We start from the raw sequence: 21,973 nt of genomic DNA, 5'->3' as shown, positions 1-21,973 counted from the left end.
AGTGACTTAGAAAAATCAAATAATTCCTATATAAATGATAGCTGTAATCTTCTGAAACCCAGGACTACTTATGCAATCACTTTTTAAAGATGGTTCTCCCCTCTTTCACTGTGATTTTATGCAAGTAAAATCACACAAGTAGATGGGGAAACAACAATCAACAGTCTCTGAGGGACGTTAGGCACAATTTGGCAGAGGGCCCCTGACTTCTTTTCTGCAATCTAATAGTGATTCAGCCATGGCCTCTTATTACTTCATCTGCTTACTGACTACAGTGTCTTACATTTTCCTGAAAGATTTTTTGTTTACATGATAAATTCTAACCTCCGCATCTAACTATTGCTTTGCAATTTTGAGGTTATATTGCCTACACTCTTTTATGTAGGAGACAATCCTCAAACATATTGCCATTTGCCTGGGATCTCATAATGAAACATCTCTCTTCCTTCCACAACCACATACATAATACACTTTAAGAGCTGTTTAACTTAGAACTTCTCAAAAAATAGATTTTGAAATACTAAGTTTCATTATACCCTTACTTATAACCATGATAGTCACTTTTCCCAACACTGAAGGTCACCAGACCAAATCATTAGGGTAAATTTTGACATACATCAATGGCGAGCATTTAGACGAGGAATTCAAATATAACTAATGCTTTAAACACATAAGGAGCTATAAAACCAAAATGTGTTTAAGGCCAGGTCCACATGAGTAACATGGCCACATTATCAGTCAAAGACATGATCATGACAGTCATTTTAATCACTGACTAAGATCACAGAACGACTGACTGTACACAATGACTCAAGTGGCCATGCATATGAAACAACCTAAATTCCAGTTGACGATGTGCACATTTTTGGAAAAACAAATAAGTATAATATAGACTAGAAGGTCTCTGAGATCCCACTTTTTCCTTTTTTCACATATCTTTTCCAATGGAACTTTGGAGTCTTGGTTCCAGACCTGCTATATTTCTAAGAGGAACCCTTCCCATCACCATACTACCTTCTAAGCTAAAGGCATGATATATTTGTGCTTCTGAATTGTACAGAGGCAGACCTTCAGGAAAAACGTTCTAAATTTTCAAATGTATATCTTTTAAAATGTCTAACCTAAAAAAAATGAACAAACTGAAAAAAAATTTGTTCCTTTGTTATTAAAAATGACTGGTCTACAAAGGTTTTGTTTTAGTAGATGGGTCTACATAGTATATAACTGAGACTGAAGACAAAAATTGAAAATTTGTGGTTTCTAAAAAGAGGAATAGGATATATAAGGTTGGCGTTACCAGTTTTGGGAAGAAACACTGAATAAGTTAAGGGGGAAAGAAAAAGATGAGAATGAGTGATCTGTTTTATCTTAAGAAACTTTTGTCCCATACAGAATCTTTAAAATAGACAATTATATAAAATTTATCTATTGTTCTTATGACATTTAAATAAGTTAACACACAGTGGAAAGCGTGGCATTAGTTATCTTCTTCCTCATCCCCTTTAATTACTGGAGTACCTAAAATGAAAAAGAAAATTATTACTGGTTATTCTCAAAAAATTGCTAAAATTCTAGATGAAAATATTTTCCTGGCCAGGCACCATGGCTCACGCTTGTAATCCCAGCACTTTGGGAGGCCAGGCAGGTGGGTCACCTGAGGTCAGGAGTTCGAGACCATCCTGGCCAACATGGTGAAACTCCGTCTCTACTAAAAATACAAAAATTAGCTGGGCGTGGTGGCGGGTGGTTGTAATCCCAGTTACTTGGGAGGCTGAGGCAGAAGAATTGCTTGAACCTGGGAGGCAGAGGTGGTGGTGAGCCGAGATTACACCATTGCACTCCAGCCTGGGTGACAAGAGCAAAACTCCATCTCAGAAAAAAGAAAAACCTGAGAAACTCTGAGATATTATGAAGTGTGCCATAATAAAAATAATTTCACAAAATAATCTCTTTAATTTCAAATTCTCTGAAAAGCTTCTCAGAAGAATTCTCAAATGGTTTAGTATGCATACTTATGAATATTAAGCCCCATAACTGCCAAACCGCAAATAAAAATGCCTATGGCCAGGCATGGTGGCTCACTGCCTCTAATTCCAGTACTTTGGGAGGCCAGATGAGAGGAGCGCTTAAGCCTAGGAGTTGGAGACCAACCTGGGCAACATAGCAAGACCCCATCTCTACAAAAAATTTTAAAAAATAGCCAGGCATGGTGGTGTGAGCCTGTAGTCTTCAACTACTTTGGAGGCTGAGGTGGGAGGATCACTTGAGCCTAAGAGATCCAGGCTGTGGTGAGCTGTAATTATGCAACTGCACTCCAGCCTGGGTGGCAGAGTAAGACCTGTCTCGCAAAAAAAAAAAAGGAAAGGCCAACAAGTACCAGAGGCAGGAAATAAAGTAAGTTGCTTTCTTTTTTTTTTTTTTTTTTTTGAGACGGAAGTCTCGCTCTGTCGCCCAGGGCTGGGAGGCAGTGGCCCGGATCTCAGCTCACTGCAAGCCTCCCGCCTCCCGGTTACCCATTCTCCTGCCTCAGCCCCTCCGCGAGTAGCTGGGACACAGGCGCCCCCAAGGTCGCCCGGCTAGTTTTTTGGTAATTTTTAGTAGAGACGGGGGTTTCCACCATGTTAGGCCAGGATGGCTCGATCTGCTGACCCTCGTGATCCGCGCGTCTCGGCGTCCCAAAGTGGCTGGGATTACAGCTTGAGCCACCGCGGCCCGGCCGAAAAATAAGAGTAAGTTCTGTACAGGGTGTAAAAGCTTTCTATGGCGGGTCAGTGGCTCAGCAGCTGTAATCCCACCACTGTTGGGAGGCCAAGGCAGGTGGATCACTTGAAGTCAGGGTTTGAGACCAACCTGACAAAATGGTAAAACCTCATCTCTACAAAAGATACAAATTGGCTGGCTTGTGGTGGTGCATGCACTGTATCCCAATCTACTCAAAGAAAGGCTGAGCAGGAGAATCGCTTGAACCGCAGGAGGCGGAGGTTGCAGTGAGCCAAGATCATGCCATTGCACTCGCAGCGGGTGACAGAGCAAGACTCCATCTCCAAAAAAAAAAAAAAAAAAAAAAAAAAAAAAAAAAAAAAAAAAAAAAAAAGCTTTCTATGTTAAGCATAAAAGAAATAAAAAAAAAAAAAAAAAAAAAAAAAAAGAAATATTCCTCATTTCCCACAATAAAATGTGTAATCAGTACTGCTAAAAATCTGAACTACTCTAATTGTCATTTTATATGACCTCCCCCAATTGCTGAACATTGGGGCTACATTGAAAAAAGAATCACGGCGGGGCGCAGTGGCTCAAGCCTGTAATCGCAGCACTTTGGGAGGCCGAGACGGGCGGATCACGAGGTCAGGAGATCGAGACCATCCTGGCTAACACGGTGAAACCCCGTCTCTACTAAAAAATACAAAAAACTTGCCAGGCGAGGTGGCGGGCACCTGTAGTCCCAGCTACTCGGGAGGCTGAGGCAGGAGAATGGCGTGAACCCGGGAGGCGGAGCTTGCAGTGAGCTGAGAGCCGGCCACTGCACTCCAGCCTGGGCGACAGAGCGAGACTCCATCTCAAAAAAAAGAAAAAGAAAAAAGAATCACTGTAGCACTGTAGAGGAAACAAAGCACATCTCTGGCTCTCACTGGGCCAAGGGCCACCCATCTGAGCTTTAGCATTTGAAGCCAGTGTGACCCCAGCTGACTATTCAGTCTTAACTCTTTAGCCATTTACCCTGCACTCCAGCTAACCTGATCAATTCATTGTCTCCCAAACTCATCTTGCACACTTTTACCTCTGGCCTACTGGTTAACAAAGTGCCTTCATTTTTCTTTCCCTTTTCTCTTCTCTTCTCTGAAGACTTTCTTTCTTCTTCTTTTTTTAATTTAATTTTTTTTAATTAAAATTTTTTTTTTTTTTAGACAGAGCTTGCTATGTTGCCCAGGCTGCATTTGAACTCTTGGGCTCAAAGGATCTTCATGCCTCAGCCTCCCGAGTAGCTGGATCTACAGGTGCACGCCACAGTGCCCAGCTTCAAGTTCCTTCATTTTGTAATGTCCTCCTCAACGCTCCTCCATCTAACTCTCCATCTGAACTCTCCATCTAAACCCTACCCTTTATTGAGAACAAACCCCAGTGCCTCTCTTCCTCAGTGATGCCTTCCAAGAGGGACATGTTCTTTATGGCAGTGAGCATAGTTTGACCTCTCTGTACACCTCTGAGCATTTGTTTGTGGGACAAGTGAACTTTTTGTTGATGTGCAATATACAAAGTGTACACATTATAGTGTACAGATTGATAAATGTTCATAAAGTGAATACAAGCTAGTTACCAGCACCCAGATTTAAGAAAGAAAAGATTATCAGAACCCCCAAAACTGCCTCAGGCCCCCTGCCAGTCACTACAACCACAAAAGATATATTCTGTCCTAATATCTAACACTCATATCTTATTTTCCTTGTTTTTTGTTTGTTTTTTTAAAGATAAGGTCTTGCTCTGTTACCCAGGCTGGAGTGCAGTGGTGTGATCACAGCTCATTACTCCCAGACTCAAGCAATCTTCCTGCCTCAGCCTCCCAAATAGGACCGCAGGAATGATATAGTATGTACCCCATGTCTGGCTTCTTTTATTCAACATTATGTTTGTATGATTCATCCATGTAGCATAAAACTGTAATTCATTCATTTTTACTGCTGTCTAATATTCCATTGTATGACTATGCCATATTTTATCTATCTATTCTATTGTTCGTGAACATTTAAGTAGTTTCTAATTTTTAACTATTAAAATATTGCTACTATGAACATTCTCATGCGTGTCTTTTGGTAAACATCCACACCCTTTTCTTTGGGGTATATAGTTAGGAGGGAAACTGCTGGGTCACAAGGAATGTACGCAGAGAGCTTTTGTAGATAATGCCAATTTCCCAAAGTGGTTATACCAAGTTACATTACCATCCTACAGGGTATAAGACTTGCTTCACATCCTCACTAGCATTTGGTGTTGTCTGTCTTTTTCATTTTAGACTTTTAACATCCCTCAGCTTTAGGCTGGGCACGGTGGCTCACACCTGTAATTATAGCACTTAGGGAGGCCGAGGTGGGTGGATCACGAGGTCAGGAGTTCAAGACCAGCCTGGCCAACATGGTGAAACCCCGTCTCTACTAAAAATACAAAAATTAGCTGGGCGTGGTGGCAGGTGCCTATAATCCCAGCTCCTCAGGAGGCTGAGGCAGAGAATTGCTTGAACCTGGGAGGTGGAGGCTGCAGCGAGCTGAGATCGCGCCACTGCACTCCAGCCTGGGTGACAGACTGAGACTCCATCTCAAAAAATAATTGAGACTCCATCTCAAATAAGGCCGGGCGCGGTGGCTCAAGCCTGTAATCCCAGCACTTTGGAAGGCCGAGACGGGCGGATCACGAGGTAAGGAGAGTGAGACCATCCTGGCTCACACGGTGAAACCCCGTCTCTACTAAAAAAATACATAAAACTAGCCGGGCGTGGTAGTGGGCGCCTGTAGTCCCAGCTACTCGGGAGGCTGAGGCAGGAGAATGGCGTGAACCCAGGAGGTGGAGCTTGCAGTGAGCTGAGATCCGGCCACTGCACTCTAGCCTGGGCGACAGAGCGAGACTCCGTCTCAAAAAAAAAAATAAAATAAAATAAATAAATAAATAAAGACCCCTAAGTTTTGCTTATGAGCAATGGAAGAGAAACAAAAATAGGCAAGTTTGCAGCTGTGGCCATCTCTGTTCTGTTCTATCCCACTGGTTTAGAATAGACCAAGGTGGTTCTTCTAGGGACTGTTCAGATTGACATGAAGTCAGTACATGGTCCAAAAGGCCATAATGTAGCTTTGTCTATTCAAGTTCTACATTGGGGGATTTTATTTTCTATTCTATTCTATTCTATTCTATTCTATTCTATTCTATTCTATTCTACTCTACTCTATTTTACCTTATTTGAAATAGAGTTTCACTCTTGTTGCCCAGGCTGGAGTGCAGTGGTGTGATCTCAGCTCACCACCTCTGCCTCCCAGGTTCAAGCAATTCTTCTGCCTCAGCCTCCCGAATAGCTGGGATTACAGGCATGTGCCACCACGCCTGGCTAATTTTATATTTTTAGTAGAGATGGGGTTTCTCCATGTTGGTCAGGCTGGTCTCGAATTGCCAACCTCAGGTGATCTGCCTGCCTCGGCCTCCCAAAGTGATGAGATTACAGGTGTGAGTCACTGTGCCTGGCCTCTCTCTTTCTTTTCTTTTCTTTCTTTCTTTCTTTTTTTCTTTCTCTCTGTCTCTTTCTTTCTCTCTCTCTCCTTCTCTTTCTCTCTTTCTTTCCTTCCTTCCGCTCCTTTCCTCCCTCCCTCCCCTCCTTTCCTTCCTTCCTCCCTCCCTCCCTCCCTCTCTCTTTCTTTCTTTCCCAGAGTCTTGTTCTGTCACTTGTGCTGGAGTACAGTGGCACAATCTCAGCTCACTGCAACCTCCGCCTCCCAGGTTCAAGTGATTCTCCTGCCTCAATCTCCCAAGTAGCTGGGATTATAGGCGCCCACCACCACGCCCAGCTAATTTTGTATTTTAGTAGAGATGGGGTTTCACTATGTTGGCCAGGCTGGTCTCAAACTCCTGACCTCAAGTGATCCTCCCACCTTGGCTTCCCAAAGTGCTAGGATTACAGGTGTCAGCCACCACACCCAGTTAATAACATATATTTTGAATACTTACTTTATGTTAAGCACACGTTTAGCATAGATTATCTACATGTGTTCAGTGTTTCACATAGATTATTTCATTTAATCCTCATAATAATACTCTGATATATGTTCTAAAATGATTACTAGTGGTACTATTATCATCTCCACTTTTTAGATTACAAATGAACAAGGTTTGGTGAGATTAACTAATTAGCACAATTTCACAAACTATTAAGTGGAGGAGCTGGGACCTGACTCAGTTAATCAGGGTTATCTACTGATGCTAACACTGATCTTAGATATTGGGAAACTAAGACTGGGGATGAGGGGAGAGACAGTGAGAGAGAACACCACAATTTTGATCCAATTATAGAAAAGCAACTGCTTACCATGTATTTCTGATTATTCTGCATAATCAGAATAATTTTTGATTCTGATCAGAATTTGTGACCTTTGTGTCACCTTTCTGACTTGAGGACAAGCCTAGCTTTCTTTCTTTTTTTAACTTGCTTAAGTGAGCTAGAACTTTGGTTTTCTTTTACATAAAAGTACAAGTAGATAGTAGATAGACATGGAACTTGATGTTGTCTGGAAGTCAGGATCCTTCTCCCTCTTTTTTTTTTTTTTTTTTGAGATGGAGTTTCGCTCTTGTTGCCCAGGCTGGAGTGTAGTGGCACAATCATGGCTCACCACAACCCCCGCCTCCCAGATTCAAGCGATTCTCCTGCCTCAGCCTCCCTAGTAGATGGGGTTACAGGCACACACCACCACACCCGGTTAATTTTGTATTTTTAGTACAGATGGGTTTCTCCATGTTGGTCAGGCGGGTCTAACTCCCAACCTCAGATGATCTGCCCACCTTGGCCTCCCAAAGTGCTAGGATTACAGGTGTGAGCCACTGCACCTGGCCAGGATCCTTCTCTCTTACTGCTTTCATGGGTGACCTCTTTGTGATAGAGGGAAGAGTGAGAAAAGGAGGTGGCTCAGCACCAAACCCTGAATAATTCCAGCTTTAATCCAACATAGCAGAAGGAAATTTATATCAGGAAAAAATAAATATACAATTAAAAAAAAAAATACAGGGTTTGTCTCGCTATATTACGAAGGCTGATCTCAGACTCCTGACCTCAAGCAATCTTCCTGCCTCATTGAATAGCTTGGGACTGCAGAAACGTGCCACTGTGACTGGCCCCACATAGATTTATAAGGCCTAGGCCTAGCTTTCTTTCTTTCTTTCTTTCTTTTTTCTTTCTTTTTTTTTCTTTTTTTGAGATGGAGTTTCACTCTTTTTTGCTCAGGATAGAGTGCAATGGCACAATCTCGGCTCACTGCAACCTCCGCCCGCCGAGTTCAAGTAATTCTCCTACCTCAGCCTCCCAAGTAGTTGGGATTACAGGTGCCCGTCACCACGCCCGGCTAATTTTTGTATTTAGTAGAGATGGGGTTTCACCATGTTGGCCAGGCTGGTCTCAGACTCCTGATCTTGGGTGATCCACCCGCCTCAGCCTCCTAAAGTGCTAGGATTACAGGTGTGAGTCACCGTGCCCGGCCAGGCCTAGCTTTCTTACAAGCTTTTGGTCTAGGGAGAATCTTGTACCAGTCTAAATATCCTAGCAGTTTTTCATCTTACCTTGGCTCAAACCTAGACCATTCAATTTTATATAGATAGAAATGACCTGGAATATCAGAGGTATTTTTTCTTTAGTTTTTCTCCTCTTCATGATTCCATGCCACAAATTCCATTTTTATGCCTAGAAAATATGTCCAAGCCAGCTCAGAATCACTCACCATCCAGCTTTTTCAGTTTGGGCACTCTCTTGGTTGCTTCTTCAATCCAGTTATTCTCAGCAGAATGTTTCTCTTCCAAGGGATTGCCTACAAACACCAGGTCTTCCAGGCATGGCAGTTCTGCCAGCTTCACAAACTCAGCTACAAGTAAAATAATATCTTCCGTATTAAAACAGCAAGTTTTGGCTGGGTACAGTGGCTCACGCCTGTAATCCCAGCACTTTGGGAGGCTGAGGCGGGCAGATCACAAGGTCAGGAGATTGAGACCATCCTGGCTAACACAGTGAAACTCTGTCTCTACTAAAAATACAAAAATAAGCCAGGCGTGGTGGCGGGCACCTGTAGTCCTAGCTACTCAGGAGGCTGAGGCAGGAGAATTGCTTGAACCTGGGAGGCGGAGGTTGCAGTGAGAGGAGACTGCACCAATGCACTCCAGACTGGGTGACAGAGCAAGACTCCATCTCAAAACAAAACAAAACAAAACAAAACAAAACAAAACAAAACACCCAGCAAGTTTTACTGTTACAATTTTGGGGATTAAATTCCAATATCATTAGCCCTCAGTTTGTGACTATTCATGACAATTAGTTGTTTAAGATTTTGAAGGAAACTGGGAAAGTTATACCATATAAAGTCATTCTCAGAAGATTACAGGATGGGAAGGAAAAAGAAGACACACTTCTTTACTTTAAATGCTAGCATAAGGATGAAATAAAATGAGATGAGATTCAGAGTCAAAAAGAACAAATCACTTTCTAGTGACAGGTCTTCTTCATGCTGTGCTGCATCAGTGTAGGTTAAGCTAACTTGCCTTTGTCTGTACCCATTCCCTCATCTTTGAATTCTTAAAACAACTCATTCAAATCTCTATTGCAGAACTTTTCCCACAGTTGTTTTTTTTTTTTTTTTTTTTTTTTTGAGAAAGAGTCTCCCTCTGTCACCCAGGCTGGAGTGCAAAGGCATGATCTCCACTCACTGCAACCTCTGTCTCCCGGGTTAAAGCAACTCTCATGCCTCAGCCTCTCAAGTAGCTGGGACTATAGGGTGTACCACCACACCTGGCTATCTTTTCGTACTTTTACAAAAAAATTTTTGGGTTTTGCCATGTTGGCCAGACTAGTCTCGAACTCCTGACCTCAGGTGATCCGCCTGCCTCGGCCTCCCTAAGTGTTGGGATTACCAGCAAGAGCCACTGCGCCTGACCTCTTATCACATAGTTTTATAATTATTAGCTTACAAACTAATTTTCCCCACTAAGCTGTGAACTCCTTGAGGGCAGAGATAATGTCCTATTCAACTATGTATCCAAAGAGACTGGTGTAGTTCATCGCATATAACTGAATGAATTATGTACAATAAAAAAGCAAAGTAACATAGATATCAAATAAGTCTTCTGCCTATGAAGTATTCAATTTAAACTGATTACTTCAGCCTTTGGATAATATCTTAAATTTTTTTCATGATTAATAGGACCAGGACCTATCAGATTATACTCATCCTAAGTAAACAGTTAAATATAAATGTTAAGCATTTAAAATTTAGAAACTCCTATACTATTTCTCTCTGAGCTTAGACATAAATGTTCCCACTTTCTCTCTGTGCTTAGAAATAAACATTCTCGTTTTGCATCTTTTCCCTCTCAGACTATTTTCTATAAACAGGTGGTAGGCGGTTAGCAAAGGGCCACTCTCAGCTTACCCCAGTCTTTTACCAGGTTATTAGACATGTAGAGAATCTTCAATTTCTTCATTACGTGGATCCCTTTCAACTTCTCAATAAAATTGTAGGAGATCCACAGTTCTTCTAACGTGTCCCCTACTGCCTCCTGAAAAAGAACAAAATTTGATTTATGTTTATGTCTAACCTTTTCTTTCTGTCTCCTTTATAAAGATATGCATAATGGCTTTCCAAGCGAACTTAGACCCTGCCTGTCTACTTGTAGAAGAGCTAGTAGCTATGTGGGAATTTTTTAAAGAATAGCTACTGAAATACTGAAATCACCAAGAGGGGAAACAACAGCACCACCTTATCACTTTCATTAATGCTATGGCTTTCAAATTACATTCCCACAGAGTATATTATTTGGTCCTTACAACATCTGCTTGAAAGAAGATAAGGCAGGTTATTTGATTTCTAGTATGGAGGGATTAAGGGCTTTTTCTAAGAACACACTGCTATTAAATAATAGAGCTAGGTCTAAACTTCAGGGTCTTCTCCAACATTTATTATGATAATTTTCAAAAATAAAAAATTTGTTTTTTCTTTTGTTTTGTTTGAGACAGGGTCTTGCTTTATCACCCACGCTGGGGTACAGTGGCACACTCACAGCTAACTTCAGCCTCAACCTCCCCTGGGCTCAAGCAATCCTCTCACCTCAGCCTCCCTAGTAGCTGGAACTACAGGTGCACACTACCACATCTGGCTAATTTTTGTCTTTTTGGTAGAGATGGGTTTTGTAGAGATGTTGTCCAGGCTGGTCTTGAACTCCTAAACTCAAGGGGTCTGCCCGCCTCAGCCTCCCAAAGTGCTGGGATTACAGGCATGAGCCACTGTGCCCAGCCAATAATACAATTTCCTATAAGTATTTGTTAAGTAGATAATAAAGACAAGATTTTAGTGAAGTAGTCTAGTGAATATCTATTAGGAAAACCTGGCAAAGTTTGAGTGAATCAATTCAGTGAAACCTGTCATTAAATAAACTGACTCTTTCAAGAATTGGACAATAACTGAACAGTCATTTAGCAAGCTGGTCAGCTTCTGCATGTAAACAAGTCATTTCTCCCCTCGGTTTCTTACTCTGTAAAATGAGGAGATTGGCCCAATGAGATACCATCTCATACCCATTAGGATGGCTACTATCAATATCATAGAAAATAGTAAGTATTAGTGAGGATGTGGAGAAATTGGAACCCTGTACATGGTTGGCAGGAAGGTAAAATGGTGCAGGTGCTATGGAAAACAATTTGGCAGTTCCTTAAAAAATTAAAACAATTATCATGTGACAACTGATATCACTTAACAGGGGATCCAGCCATTCCACTCCTGGGCACATATTCAGAAGAAATGAAAGTGGGGTCTCGAGATATTGGTACACCCATGTTCACAGTAGTAAATTCACAATAGCCAAAAGATGGACGTGACCCAAGTGTCGACTGATAGACAAACAGATAAACAAAATATGGTATATACATACCATAATAGAATATCATTTAACATTAAGCAGCAACGGACTGTGTGCAATGGCTCACACCTATAATCCCAACACTTTGGGAGGCCGAGGCGGGTGGCTCGCCTGAGGTCAGGAGTTTGAGACCAGCCTGGCCAACATGGTGAAATCCCATCTCTACTAAAAATATAAAAAAATTAGCCAGGTGTGGTGGCACATGCCTGTAGTCCCAGCTACTTTGGTGGCTGATGCAGAAGAATCGCTTGAACCTGGGAGGCGGAGGTTGGAATGAGCCAAAATCGCGCCACTGCACTCCAGCCTAGGCAATACAGTGAGACTCAGTCTCAAAAAAAAAACATTAAGCAGAAAGGAAATTCTGACACATGCTACAATGTGGATGAAACTTGAGGACATTATGCTAAGTTAAATAAGCCAGTCATAAAAAGATAAATGCTGTATGATACTACTTATATGAAATACCTAGAGTAGTTAAATTTGTAAAGATGGAAAGTAGAATGGTGGGTGCCAGGGATGGGGGAAGAGGCAGTGGGAAGCTATTATATGCTTATAGAGGTTCAGACACGCAAGATGAAGAGAGTTCTGGAGATGGATGGTGATGGTTGTACAAGTCTACTTACTACCACTGAACTATACCCTTAAAAATCCTTTAGATGGTAAACTTTGTTATGTATATTTCACCACCATAAAAAACATTGGAAAAAATGAGGAAGTTGGACAAGTTCTTTAAGGCTCCTCCCAGCTATTAAAATTTATGATTTTTTAAGGTCAACCCATTGTAAGTATTGAAAACAAAAAAGTAAATGTCTGCTCTGTAAATAATATAATGTTGGAGGTTACAGAAGTGGGAGAGCATTATGAAATGCTATAAAATCTCTGTTTTTTGGTTTGTTTGTTTATTTTTTAATTTAGAGACAGGGTCTTGATCTGTTACCCAGGCTGCAGTGCCTTGGCACAATCAGCTCACTGCAGCCTTGAACTCCTGGGCTCAAGTGATCCTCCTGCCTCAGCTCCCTGAGTAGTTAGAACAGGCAGGTGCCACCATGCTTGGCTAATTAAAGAAAAAAAAATTTTTTTAATAGAGACAAGGGTCTCACTATGTTGTCCATCCTTGACTCCAACTACTGGCCTTAAATGATCCCACTGCCTCGGCCTCCTCAAGTGCTGGCATTACAGATCTGAGCCTCTGTGCCCAGCTAAAACATTATTTATAAATTAAGTGTAGCCTATGTACAGTGTTTTATAAAATCTACAGTTGTGGGCCGGGCATGGTGGCTCATGCCTGTAATCCCAGCACTTTGGGAGGCAAAGGCAGGTAGATCACTTGAGGTCAGGAGTTCGAGACCAGCCTGGCCAACATGGTGAAACCCCATCTCTACTAAAACGACAAAAATTAGCTGGGCACAGTGGCATGTGCCTGTAATCCCAGCTATTCAGGAGGCTGAGGAGGGAGAATCACTTGAATCTGGGAAGCGGATATTGCAGTGAACTGACATTATGCCACTGCACCCTAGCCTAGGTGACAGGGCAAGACTCCCTCTCAAAAAAAAAAAAAAAAAAATCAAATTTTTATAGAGCATTAAGAATTTTACTCACCATATCCAATTAGAAAGCAAATAATTCATCTAATGGTTATAAACCTCCTTTATTTAATCCCAGAATCTGACCCTTAAGAATTTCTTGTTTTTTTTTGAGACAGAGTCTCGCTTTGTTGCCCAGGCTGGAGTGCAGTGGCTCCATCTTGGCTCACTGCAAGCTCCGCCTCCCAGGTTCACGCCGTTCTCCTGCCTCAGCCTCCCGAGTAGCAGGGACTACAGGCGCCCGCCACCACGCCTGGCTAATTTTTTTTGTATTTTTTTTAGTAGAGATAGGATTTCACCTTGTTAGCCAGGATGGTCTCAATCTCTTGACCTCGTGATCCGCCCACCTCAGCCTCCCAAAATGCTGAGATCACAGGTGTGAGCCACCGTGCCCAGCCTGACCCTTAAGAATTTCCAAGCATTTTTAAAACTCATCAGTAACACTTTACGTGGGTAAATAGAATCACAGAGGTGGAAATATAATTCACAGTTTGGCTAATAAATTTGAGATAATTCCAAAATTGCACCTCTGAACATGACTCCCATTCAGGGTTACCACTGTTTCTGTACTGAGGAGGATGGCCATGTTAGCCTGTTTGGTCTTGGGAGGTTACTGTTGAAAACCACTGCAATTTCAGCTCCCCACTGCCTCTTACAAAGCACAAGCTAGATTTATTGGGAGGGGAAAAGGAGTCAGGGCCATACAAAATTTCAGTATGTTTATGAATTATTTAACAATAAACATATTAAAAATTACTGTCTTTTCGGGAACAGACACAAGAAAAATACACTTCATCTTTCATGAAGTTGCCTAGTTTTACATTATTGCTCCATCTTACCTTCTTTGGAAGGAAATTCAAATGGCCAATAAATATAGAAATAAGACATGTCAAAAAAATTTTAAATGCCTAAGGCTGGTATGGGAAATTGGGAAATCTCACACATTACTGGTGGGAGTATAGGTTGTTACAAACTTTTTGAAGGGCAACTTGAGAATATGTCACAAAAGCCTTAAAAGAAACTGATACCTTCTGACCTAGTAATTCCATTTCAAGGAATTTATCCAAGAAATTATTCATGGATGTGTGCAAATTAAATAAATAAAATAATAATAAATAACAACCTACCAGTCCATTTAAGTTCTTTATGTTGTTTCTTCCTAAAGATAATATCCTCAAGTTTTCTGTAGTGAAAAGAAAATTTTTTTTGTTTACTAGAATCATACTACACAATTGTTGTAAATCTAGTATAATAAAGCTTTAATAAGTTTTATATAATAGATATCCTTATACAATGAGTAAGAAAGGTTGTGTTAACAAAAATGGGTAATCAAGTAGAAAATAACATTGACCTATCATCTAAAGTAAACACTACAGGTATAATTTCATAACATGTCAATATTAAATTTAAAAATGGTTAGCTATCTGGAACACATGGTCTTAAATTGCTGGCTAATAAAAATATTACAGGATAGAAGAGCAGTAGAGAATATTTTGAGTTTGGGAACATATATATTTCAAATCTCTTATGAGAACTCACACTAGAAAATAAGAACATATATTTATGTATTGTCCACCTCACTCCATGAAGGATTAGAAGTGAAATAAAATAAAATTTGGTATTTAAAAAATCATCATTTTGCTTTCCAAGTTTTTAAATAATTAGCTGTGATTGTTTAAAAAATAAAATGCCTATCTTTATTTTTTAAAAGGTTATTTCTATTTGTATATCATATAGGCTATTTCTGGAGGAGAAAAAAGAAAGTAGAAACTGTGGTTGTCTTTGGGGAGGAACTAACAGTCTATGGTTAGAAGTAGACATTTCCCGCCGGGCGCGGTAGCTCACGCCTGTAATCCCAGCACTTTGGGAGGCTGAGGCGGGCGGATCACGAGGTCAGGAGATCGAGACCATCCTGGCTAACATGGTGAAACCCCGTCTCTACTAAAATTACAAAAAATTAGCCGGCCGTGGTGGTGCGTGCCTGTAGTCCCAGCTACTCGGAGGCTGAGGCAGGAGAATGGCATGAACCCGGGAGGCGGAGCTTGCAGTGAGCCGAGATGGTGCCACTGCACTCCAGCCTGGGCGACAGAGCCAGACTCCGTCTCAATAAAAAAAAAAAAAGTAGACATTTCCCATTGTCACCTCTTTTGAACCATTTGAATAAAGCCAGATGCATATATTATTTTTCCAAATTAAAAAAAAATCTTTTTTAAACACCCAGGAAACCTCATTTCTGTTCCAAGAAACTACTGTGATTACTTTTGCTTATCACTATATTGAATTTTCACAACTTAAACATCTGCAACTTCTTTGTCTAACACAGTGGTCACTAGACACATGTGGCTCTTTAATTAAAATTAATTACAATTTAAAATTCAGTTTCTCAGTCACATTAGCCACATTTCAAGTGCTTAATAACTATATGTGGCTAGTAGCAACTGTATTGGGACAGTGCTGACAGTTCTGTTGGATGACACTATTCTACAACATCCATAATTGAATGGTAAGAACTCAAATCCAATTAACAGAGTTTCAATCCCAACTCTCTAGGGAAGCAACCAAACCTCTTTGAATCTGTTTTACCATATATAAAATGGGGAAATATAATTTTTATCTTATAGGAATCTAAGGATGAAATGAGGTAATTACCTAAAACATTCAGTGAGATGTGTAATCCATGGTAAGTACACAATAAATGATCTGTGTGTGAATGTGTGTGTGTGTGTGTGTGTCTGTGTGAATCAGGCATATGTAACTTTGGTTTTAAACTTTAATTTATTTAATAAATTATTTTAAATTGTCTTACAAGAAACAATGAGCTTTTAGAGCAAGGTATTTTAAGTGGTCTAATTCACACAAAATGATTTAACTGTTGAAGCAAGACCCCATGTTATGGGCTGAATTGTGTTCCCTGGAAAATTCTTATCTTTAAATCCTAATCCCCAGCATCAGAACATGACTGCATTTGGAGACAGAGCCTGTAAAGAGGTAATTGGGCCAGTCATAGTAGCTTATGCCAATTATCCCAGCACTTTGAGAAGGTGAAGTGGGAGGATCACTTGAGGCCAGGAGTTCGAGACCAGCCTGGGCAACATAGAAAGACTCTGCCTTTACAGAAATAAAAATACAAAATAAAAAATTTAGGCTGGGCGCGGTGGCTCACTCCTGTAATCCCAGCACTTTGGGAGGCCGAGGCGGGTGGATCACGAGGTCAGAAGATCGAGACCATCCTGGCCAACATGGTGAAACCCCGTCTCTACTAAAAATACAAAAAGTAGCTGGGCATGATAGCGCATGCCTGTAATCCCAGCTACTTGGGAGGCTGAGGCAGAAGAATCGCTTGAACCAGGGAGGCGGAGCTTGCAGTGAGCCAAGATTGTGCCACTGCACTCCAGCCTGGTGACAGAGCAAGACGCCCTCTCAAAAAAAAAAAAAAAAAAAATTAACTGGGCATGGGGCATGGTAGCACATGCCTGTAAGCCTAGCTACTCAGGGAGTCTGAGGCACGAGGATGGTTTCAGCACAGGAGTTTGCACCACTGTACTCTAGCCTGGGTAACAGAGTGAGACCCTGTCTAAAAGAAAAAAAGAAAGAGGTAGTTAATTGGGCCATTTAGATACTTAAAAAAAAAAGGGGTAATTAAGGTAAAAAGAGGTCATTTGGATGGGCCCTAATCCAACATGATTGGTATCCTACCATGACTGGTAACAAGAGGCAATTTGGACACAGACACAGAAAAGACCATGTAAAGAGAGAGGGAGGGGCCAGGCGTGGAAGCTCACACCTGTAATCCCACCACTTTGGGAAGCCGAGGTGGGTGGATCACTTGAGGCCAGGAGTTCGAGACCAGCCTGGCCAACGTGGTGAAACCCCGTCTCTACTAAAAATAAAAAAATTAGCTGGGCATGGTGTGTGCTTATAATCCCAGCTACTAGGAAGGCTGAGGCAGAAGAATTACTTGAGCCCGCGAGGTGGAGGTTGCAGTGAGCCAAGATCATGACACTGCATCCCAGCCTGGGTAACAGAACAAGACTCTGTCTCAAAAAAAAAAAAAAATGACAGAGGGAGAAGACAGTCATCTACAAGCCAAGGAGAGAGGTTTCAGAAGAAATCAACCATGCTGACATCTTGATCTTGGACTTTTACCCTCCAGAACTGTGAGAAAATTTCTATTGTTTAAGCCACCCAATCTGTGGGACTTTGTAACGGCAACCTAGCAAACTAATATATCCTATATAACTATAAATTTATGAAAATTAAATATTTAAGAAAATCACATAATTATTCTTTAAAGCTTCTTGATATGAAAAAACACCATTTTCTTTTTTCTATTTCATGAAGAATTAAATGCTTATTCAATAATTTATTCACTCAACACATAAGTTATTGATCATCTACCATACACCAGGAACAGCAATAAGCACTTGCAATATTACAGCAAATAATACAGACAAAATTCCTGCTATCAAGGAGCTAACATTTGGCAGATAAACAAAATAAGTAAGTATATTAGATAGTGACAAATGTGAAGGAGAAAAGAAATAACCAGGTAAAAGGAATGAAATATCAGGAGGTTGGGAACAGTTGATTTTTTGATAGGAGATCGTGTTAGGGAAAGACCCAAAGGAAGTTAGTAAGAGAGTTCACCATGCAGATATCTGGAGGAAGAACATTTACAGGCAAGAGAACTTCAAGTACAAAGGCTTTGAGGCAGGACCACATAAGCTGAGAGAATGAACGAAGAGTAATAGGACATGAAATTAGAGGAAATATTCTTGGTTGTAAGTCCATACATATAATATGAAAGAAATTAGAGGAAATAATAGGCTTTAGAGAGGATGTGAGAGACAGGAGTCAAGAAATTACCAAGAGGTTTGGCCTGAACAACTGGAGAAATGGACTTGTCGCTATCTGAGACAAATCTGGTGCAAGAGTGGCTCACTCACGCCTGTAATCCCAGAACTTTGGGAGGCCAAGGCAGGCAGATCGCTTGAGCCCAGTAATTCGAGACCAGCCTGGGCAACATGGGGAGACCCCAACTCTATAAAAATACCCCCAAAAAATTAGTCGGGCTTGGTGGTGCACACCTATAGTCCCAGCTACTCAGGAAGCTGAGGTGGGAGGATGGCTTAAGCCCAGGAGGTGGAGGTTGCAGTAAGCCGAGATGGCATCACATTGCACTCCAGCCTGGGTGACAGAGCAAGATCCTGTAAAAAGAAAAGAAACACACAGGAGTTGGTTTATCTGGGGTTAGGGGAAGATATCTAGACTCAGTTCTGGAAATGTTAAGTGTGAGACGTTGGCCGGTCACTGTGGCTCATGCCTGCAATCCCAGCACTTTGATTCACACTTGATTCAAGAGATCCTGCCACCTCAGCCTCCCAAATAGCTGGGATTATAGGCATGTGCCACCACGCCCAGCTAACATTTTTGGATTTTTAGTAGAGATGAGGTTTCACCATGTTGGCCAGGCTGGTCTTGAACTCCTGGCCTCAAGTGATCCACCCGTCTGGGCATCCTGAAGTGCTGGGATTACAGGTGTGAACCACCACCCAGAGCCATAAAATTAAATTTAAAAAAAAAATGAAAAAATCAATTTTAAAAAAGTATGAGATGTCTGTTAGATATCCTGTGGAAATATCACCCAATGGAATATATGAATCTGCAATTCAGAGGACACAGGTGGGCTAGAGATCTAAATGTGGGAGCCATCAGCATACTGATGGTGAGGCCATGACTCTGGATGAGATAATCTAGGGAGTAAATGAAGAAAAAAAAGAGAAGAGATACAAGAACTGAATCCTAGGGCCTTCCAATATTTAAAGGTTATGGATATGAAACTGGGAAAAGTGGCCAAAAGACAGGAGGAAATCAAGGGGACAGTATCCTAAAGCCAAATACTAAAAATGCTTTAAAGAGGGAAGAGAAATCATCCGTGTCAAAAATACGCTGACTCATCAACTAAGATGAGGACTAAGAAATGACCTCAGTAATGGGAGATAAGAAATATATGCAATTTTTTCTAAGATAATCTCTAACTCCTTTTTGAAAAACTGCACATGAAAATGGTAATGAATGGCTAGAAAGACCATATTTATTACTGTATAAGGAAATAAATTATGATATCCAAAGTTAATAGATTGTGTTCTAACATAACACAATATATATTTTCCATATTTAAGTGCTGCATAAGTAGGGTATCACTAGAAGAAAAGTACTATTATTTTCTTCATACAAGATCCTGATGAAAATCAAAACTGTGCTTTCAAGTTTTATGCTTATTTGTAACCTGTAACCTGAAGGAGTAAAGTATACTCTTTCACCAAAGATAAATGGCAACAAAATTTATTTTCTAATCTTTAAGATTATTATTCATATTATCCAGCTTTTTAGTTGTGGTTTGAACATAGTCATATCAAGCAATTTTCTAGTCACAATTCTGGTACAATAAATAAAAATTGCTATTAGGGTTGTTCTGCCTGATAAGTCACCTGTTAAATAGGAATACCTATTTATTTCAGATCATCTCATGATGGCATAATAGGTAAGACTACAGTGTTCATGAAAGGAGATGGGTAGGAGGCAAGCTAAAGCATAACTTCAATCCTCATATGGATCAATTAGCTTCTTTTTGCTTCATAGTCACAGATAAAATGTATTCGCTAGCCACAGACTGCATAAATTGTATTTGTTACTAGCAGAACTAAAATGAAATGAGCCAAATATAGCAAATACCTATACTCTCTGATTTTGTATCTACAGCAGACATCAATAATTGATCAAGGTATTCGTTCCACTAAGCTTTTGGAACTCTTATTATTACAATTTTCCTGAGAGTCTCTACCAACGGACCAAAGTTAGAAAGTTATTTAAAACCCAGTGCCAGCCCTACATAGAAGGTCATCCATTTTCACTATTATCATAGTCTTTTTTTTTTTTTTTGAGATGAGTCTCACTCTGTCGCCCAGGCTGGAGTACAGTGGTGCAATCTTGGCTCACTGCAACCTTCATCTCCTGGGTTCCAGCTACTCTCCTGCCTCAGCCTCCCGGGTAGCTGGACTACAGGTGCGCACCATCATGCCCAGCTAATTTTGTACTTTTAGTAGAGATGGGGTTTCACCATGTTGGCCAGGTTGGTCTCAATCTCCCAACCTCGTGATCCACCCGCCTCGGCCTCCCAAAGTGCTGGGATTACAGGTGTGAGCCACCGCGCCCAGCCTTCCTTTGTTTTTTTGAGAGAGTTTCATTCTTGTTGCCCAGGCTGGAGTGCAATGGCCCAACCTCAGCTCACTGCAACCTCCATCTCCAGGGTTCAAGTGATTCTCCTGCCTCAGCCTCCCAAGTAGCTAGGATTACAGGCACCTGCCACCATGCCTGGCTAATTTTTATATTTTTAGTAGAGACACGGTTTTACCACATTGGCCAGGCTGATCTCAAACTCCTGACCTCAGGTGATCCACCCACCTCCGCCTCCCAAAGTGCTGGTATTACAGGTGTGAGCCACCATGCCCAGTCCACAGTCATGTTTTTATATAAAGAAAAGCATGTAATCTGTCATGATAAATAATAACATAAATAATATGTTATCAACTTGCTTAGTCACATTTAAGCATGTTACTTCAATTACAGACAAAAAAGCTGAGGCAGAGAATAAAATGTAATAGCTTAAATTGTTTAATGAGTCAGCAAAAAATTAGAATAGACAGGCATCTCACAACACAACTCTACTAGTTAACACTATGTAAATACTGAAGGCCAACTTTCCAGCAGTGTGTAAGTACTGAATGCCGACTTTGAGTAAGGTACGAGGGGTAGGGGTACTGGAATAGAAGATTAAAATATTAACAAGATGATGCTTTTCCTCAAGGAATTCACTATCTAAAGAGCAGAACATATTCCCAATTAACTATAATAATGATTAATATTTGTTGCACATTTTATATGCACCAGGCATAATTCTAAGTACTCTATATATACTAACTCAGTCTTCACAATAATTATATGAGATAGGTAATTATTATTATAATCCAAGTAGACTGCTATGAATATTCCCAAAGGAGTAATTAATTTTGACGATGGAGATGAGAGAAGTCTTTAAGGAGGGGTGACATTCACACATAGCATTCGTAATTTTTTTTTTTTGAGACAAGGTCTTGCTCTGTTGCACAGGCTGGAGTGCAGTAGCACCATCATAGCTCGCTGCAGACTCACTCTCCTGAGCTCAAGTAATCTTCCTCCCAAGTAGCTGGACTACAGGCAAACACCACCATGCCCAGATAATTTTTAAAAATTTTAGGGGTCTCAGGGCCGGGCGCGGTGGCTTACGCCTGTAATCCCAACACTTTGGGAGGCTGAGACGGGCGGATCACGAGGTCAGGAAATCGAGACCATCCTGGCCAACACGGTGAAACCCCATCTCTACTAAAAATACAAAAAATTAGCCGGGTGTGGTGGCAGGCACCTATAGTCCCAGCTACTTGGGAGGCTGAGGCAGGAGAATGGTGTGAACCCGGGAGGCGGAGCTTGCAGTGAGCTGAGATCCGGCCACTGCACTCCAGCCTGGGCGACAGAGCCAGACTCCGTCTCAAAAAAAAAAAAAAAAAAAAAAGAAACGGGGATCTCGCTATGTTGCCCAGGCTGGTCTCAAAATCCTGAACTTAAGTGATCCACCTGCCTCAGCCTCCCAAAGTGCTGGGATTATAGGCATAAGCCACAGTATCTGGCTGCATTCTTTTTTTTTTTTTTTTTTT

At 41.1% G+C, this 21,973-nt stretch overlaps 1 protein-coding gene across 4 annotated transcripts in view; it reads right to left on the bottom strand.

The window, feature by feature from the left end:
- Positions 1 to 931: 931 nt before the first annotated feature.
- DNAL1 (dynein axonemal light chain 1) overlaps positions 932 to 21,973 on the bottom strand; it is a 53,356-nt gene continuing 32,314 nt past the window's right edge. For 2 of the 4 annotated variants that reach the window (XM_017880452.1, XM_017880453.1), the window contains 4 exons: positions 14,351 to 14,406; positions 10,158 to 10,284; positions 8,460 to 8,600; positions 932 to 1,518 (listed from right to left, as the gene is read on the bottom strand). In XM_017880452.1, the coding sequence (XP_017735941.1) occupies positions 1,478 to 1,518; positions 8,460 to 8,600; positions 10,158 to 10,284; positions 14,351 to 14,406 (365 nt within the window). In that variant the 3' untranslated portion in view covers positions 932 to 1,477. The remainder of the gene's footprint in view (positions 1,519 to 8,459; positions 8,601 to 10,157; positions 10,285 to 14,350; positions 14,407 to 21,973) is intronic. The other 2 variants (XM_017880455.1, XM_017880456.1) reach the window with 1 other exon arrangement.

This window comes from Rhinopithecus bieti, unplaced genomic scaffold (genome assembly GCF_001698545.2).
Source record: "Rhinopithecus bieti isolate Rb0 unplaced genomic scaffold, ASM169854v2 scaffold_11380, whole genome shotgun sequence".
Taxonomy (NCBI): Eukaryota; Metazoa; Chordata; class Mammalia; order Primates; family Cercopithecidae; genus Rhinopithecus; species Rhinopithecus bieti.
The sequence above is the reverse complement of the archived record's forward strand: the minus strand, read 5'-3'. Positions and strand labels throughout refer to the sequence as shown.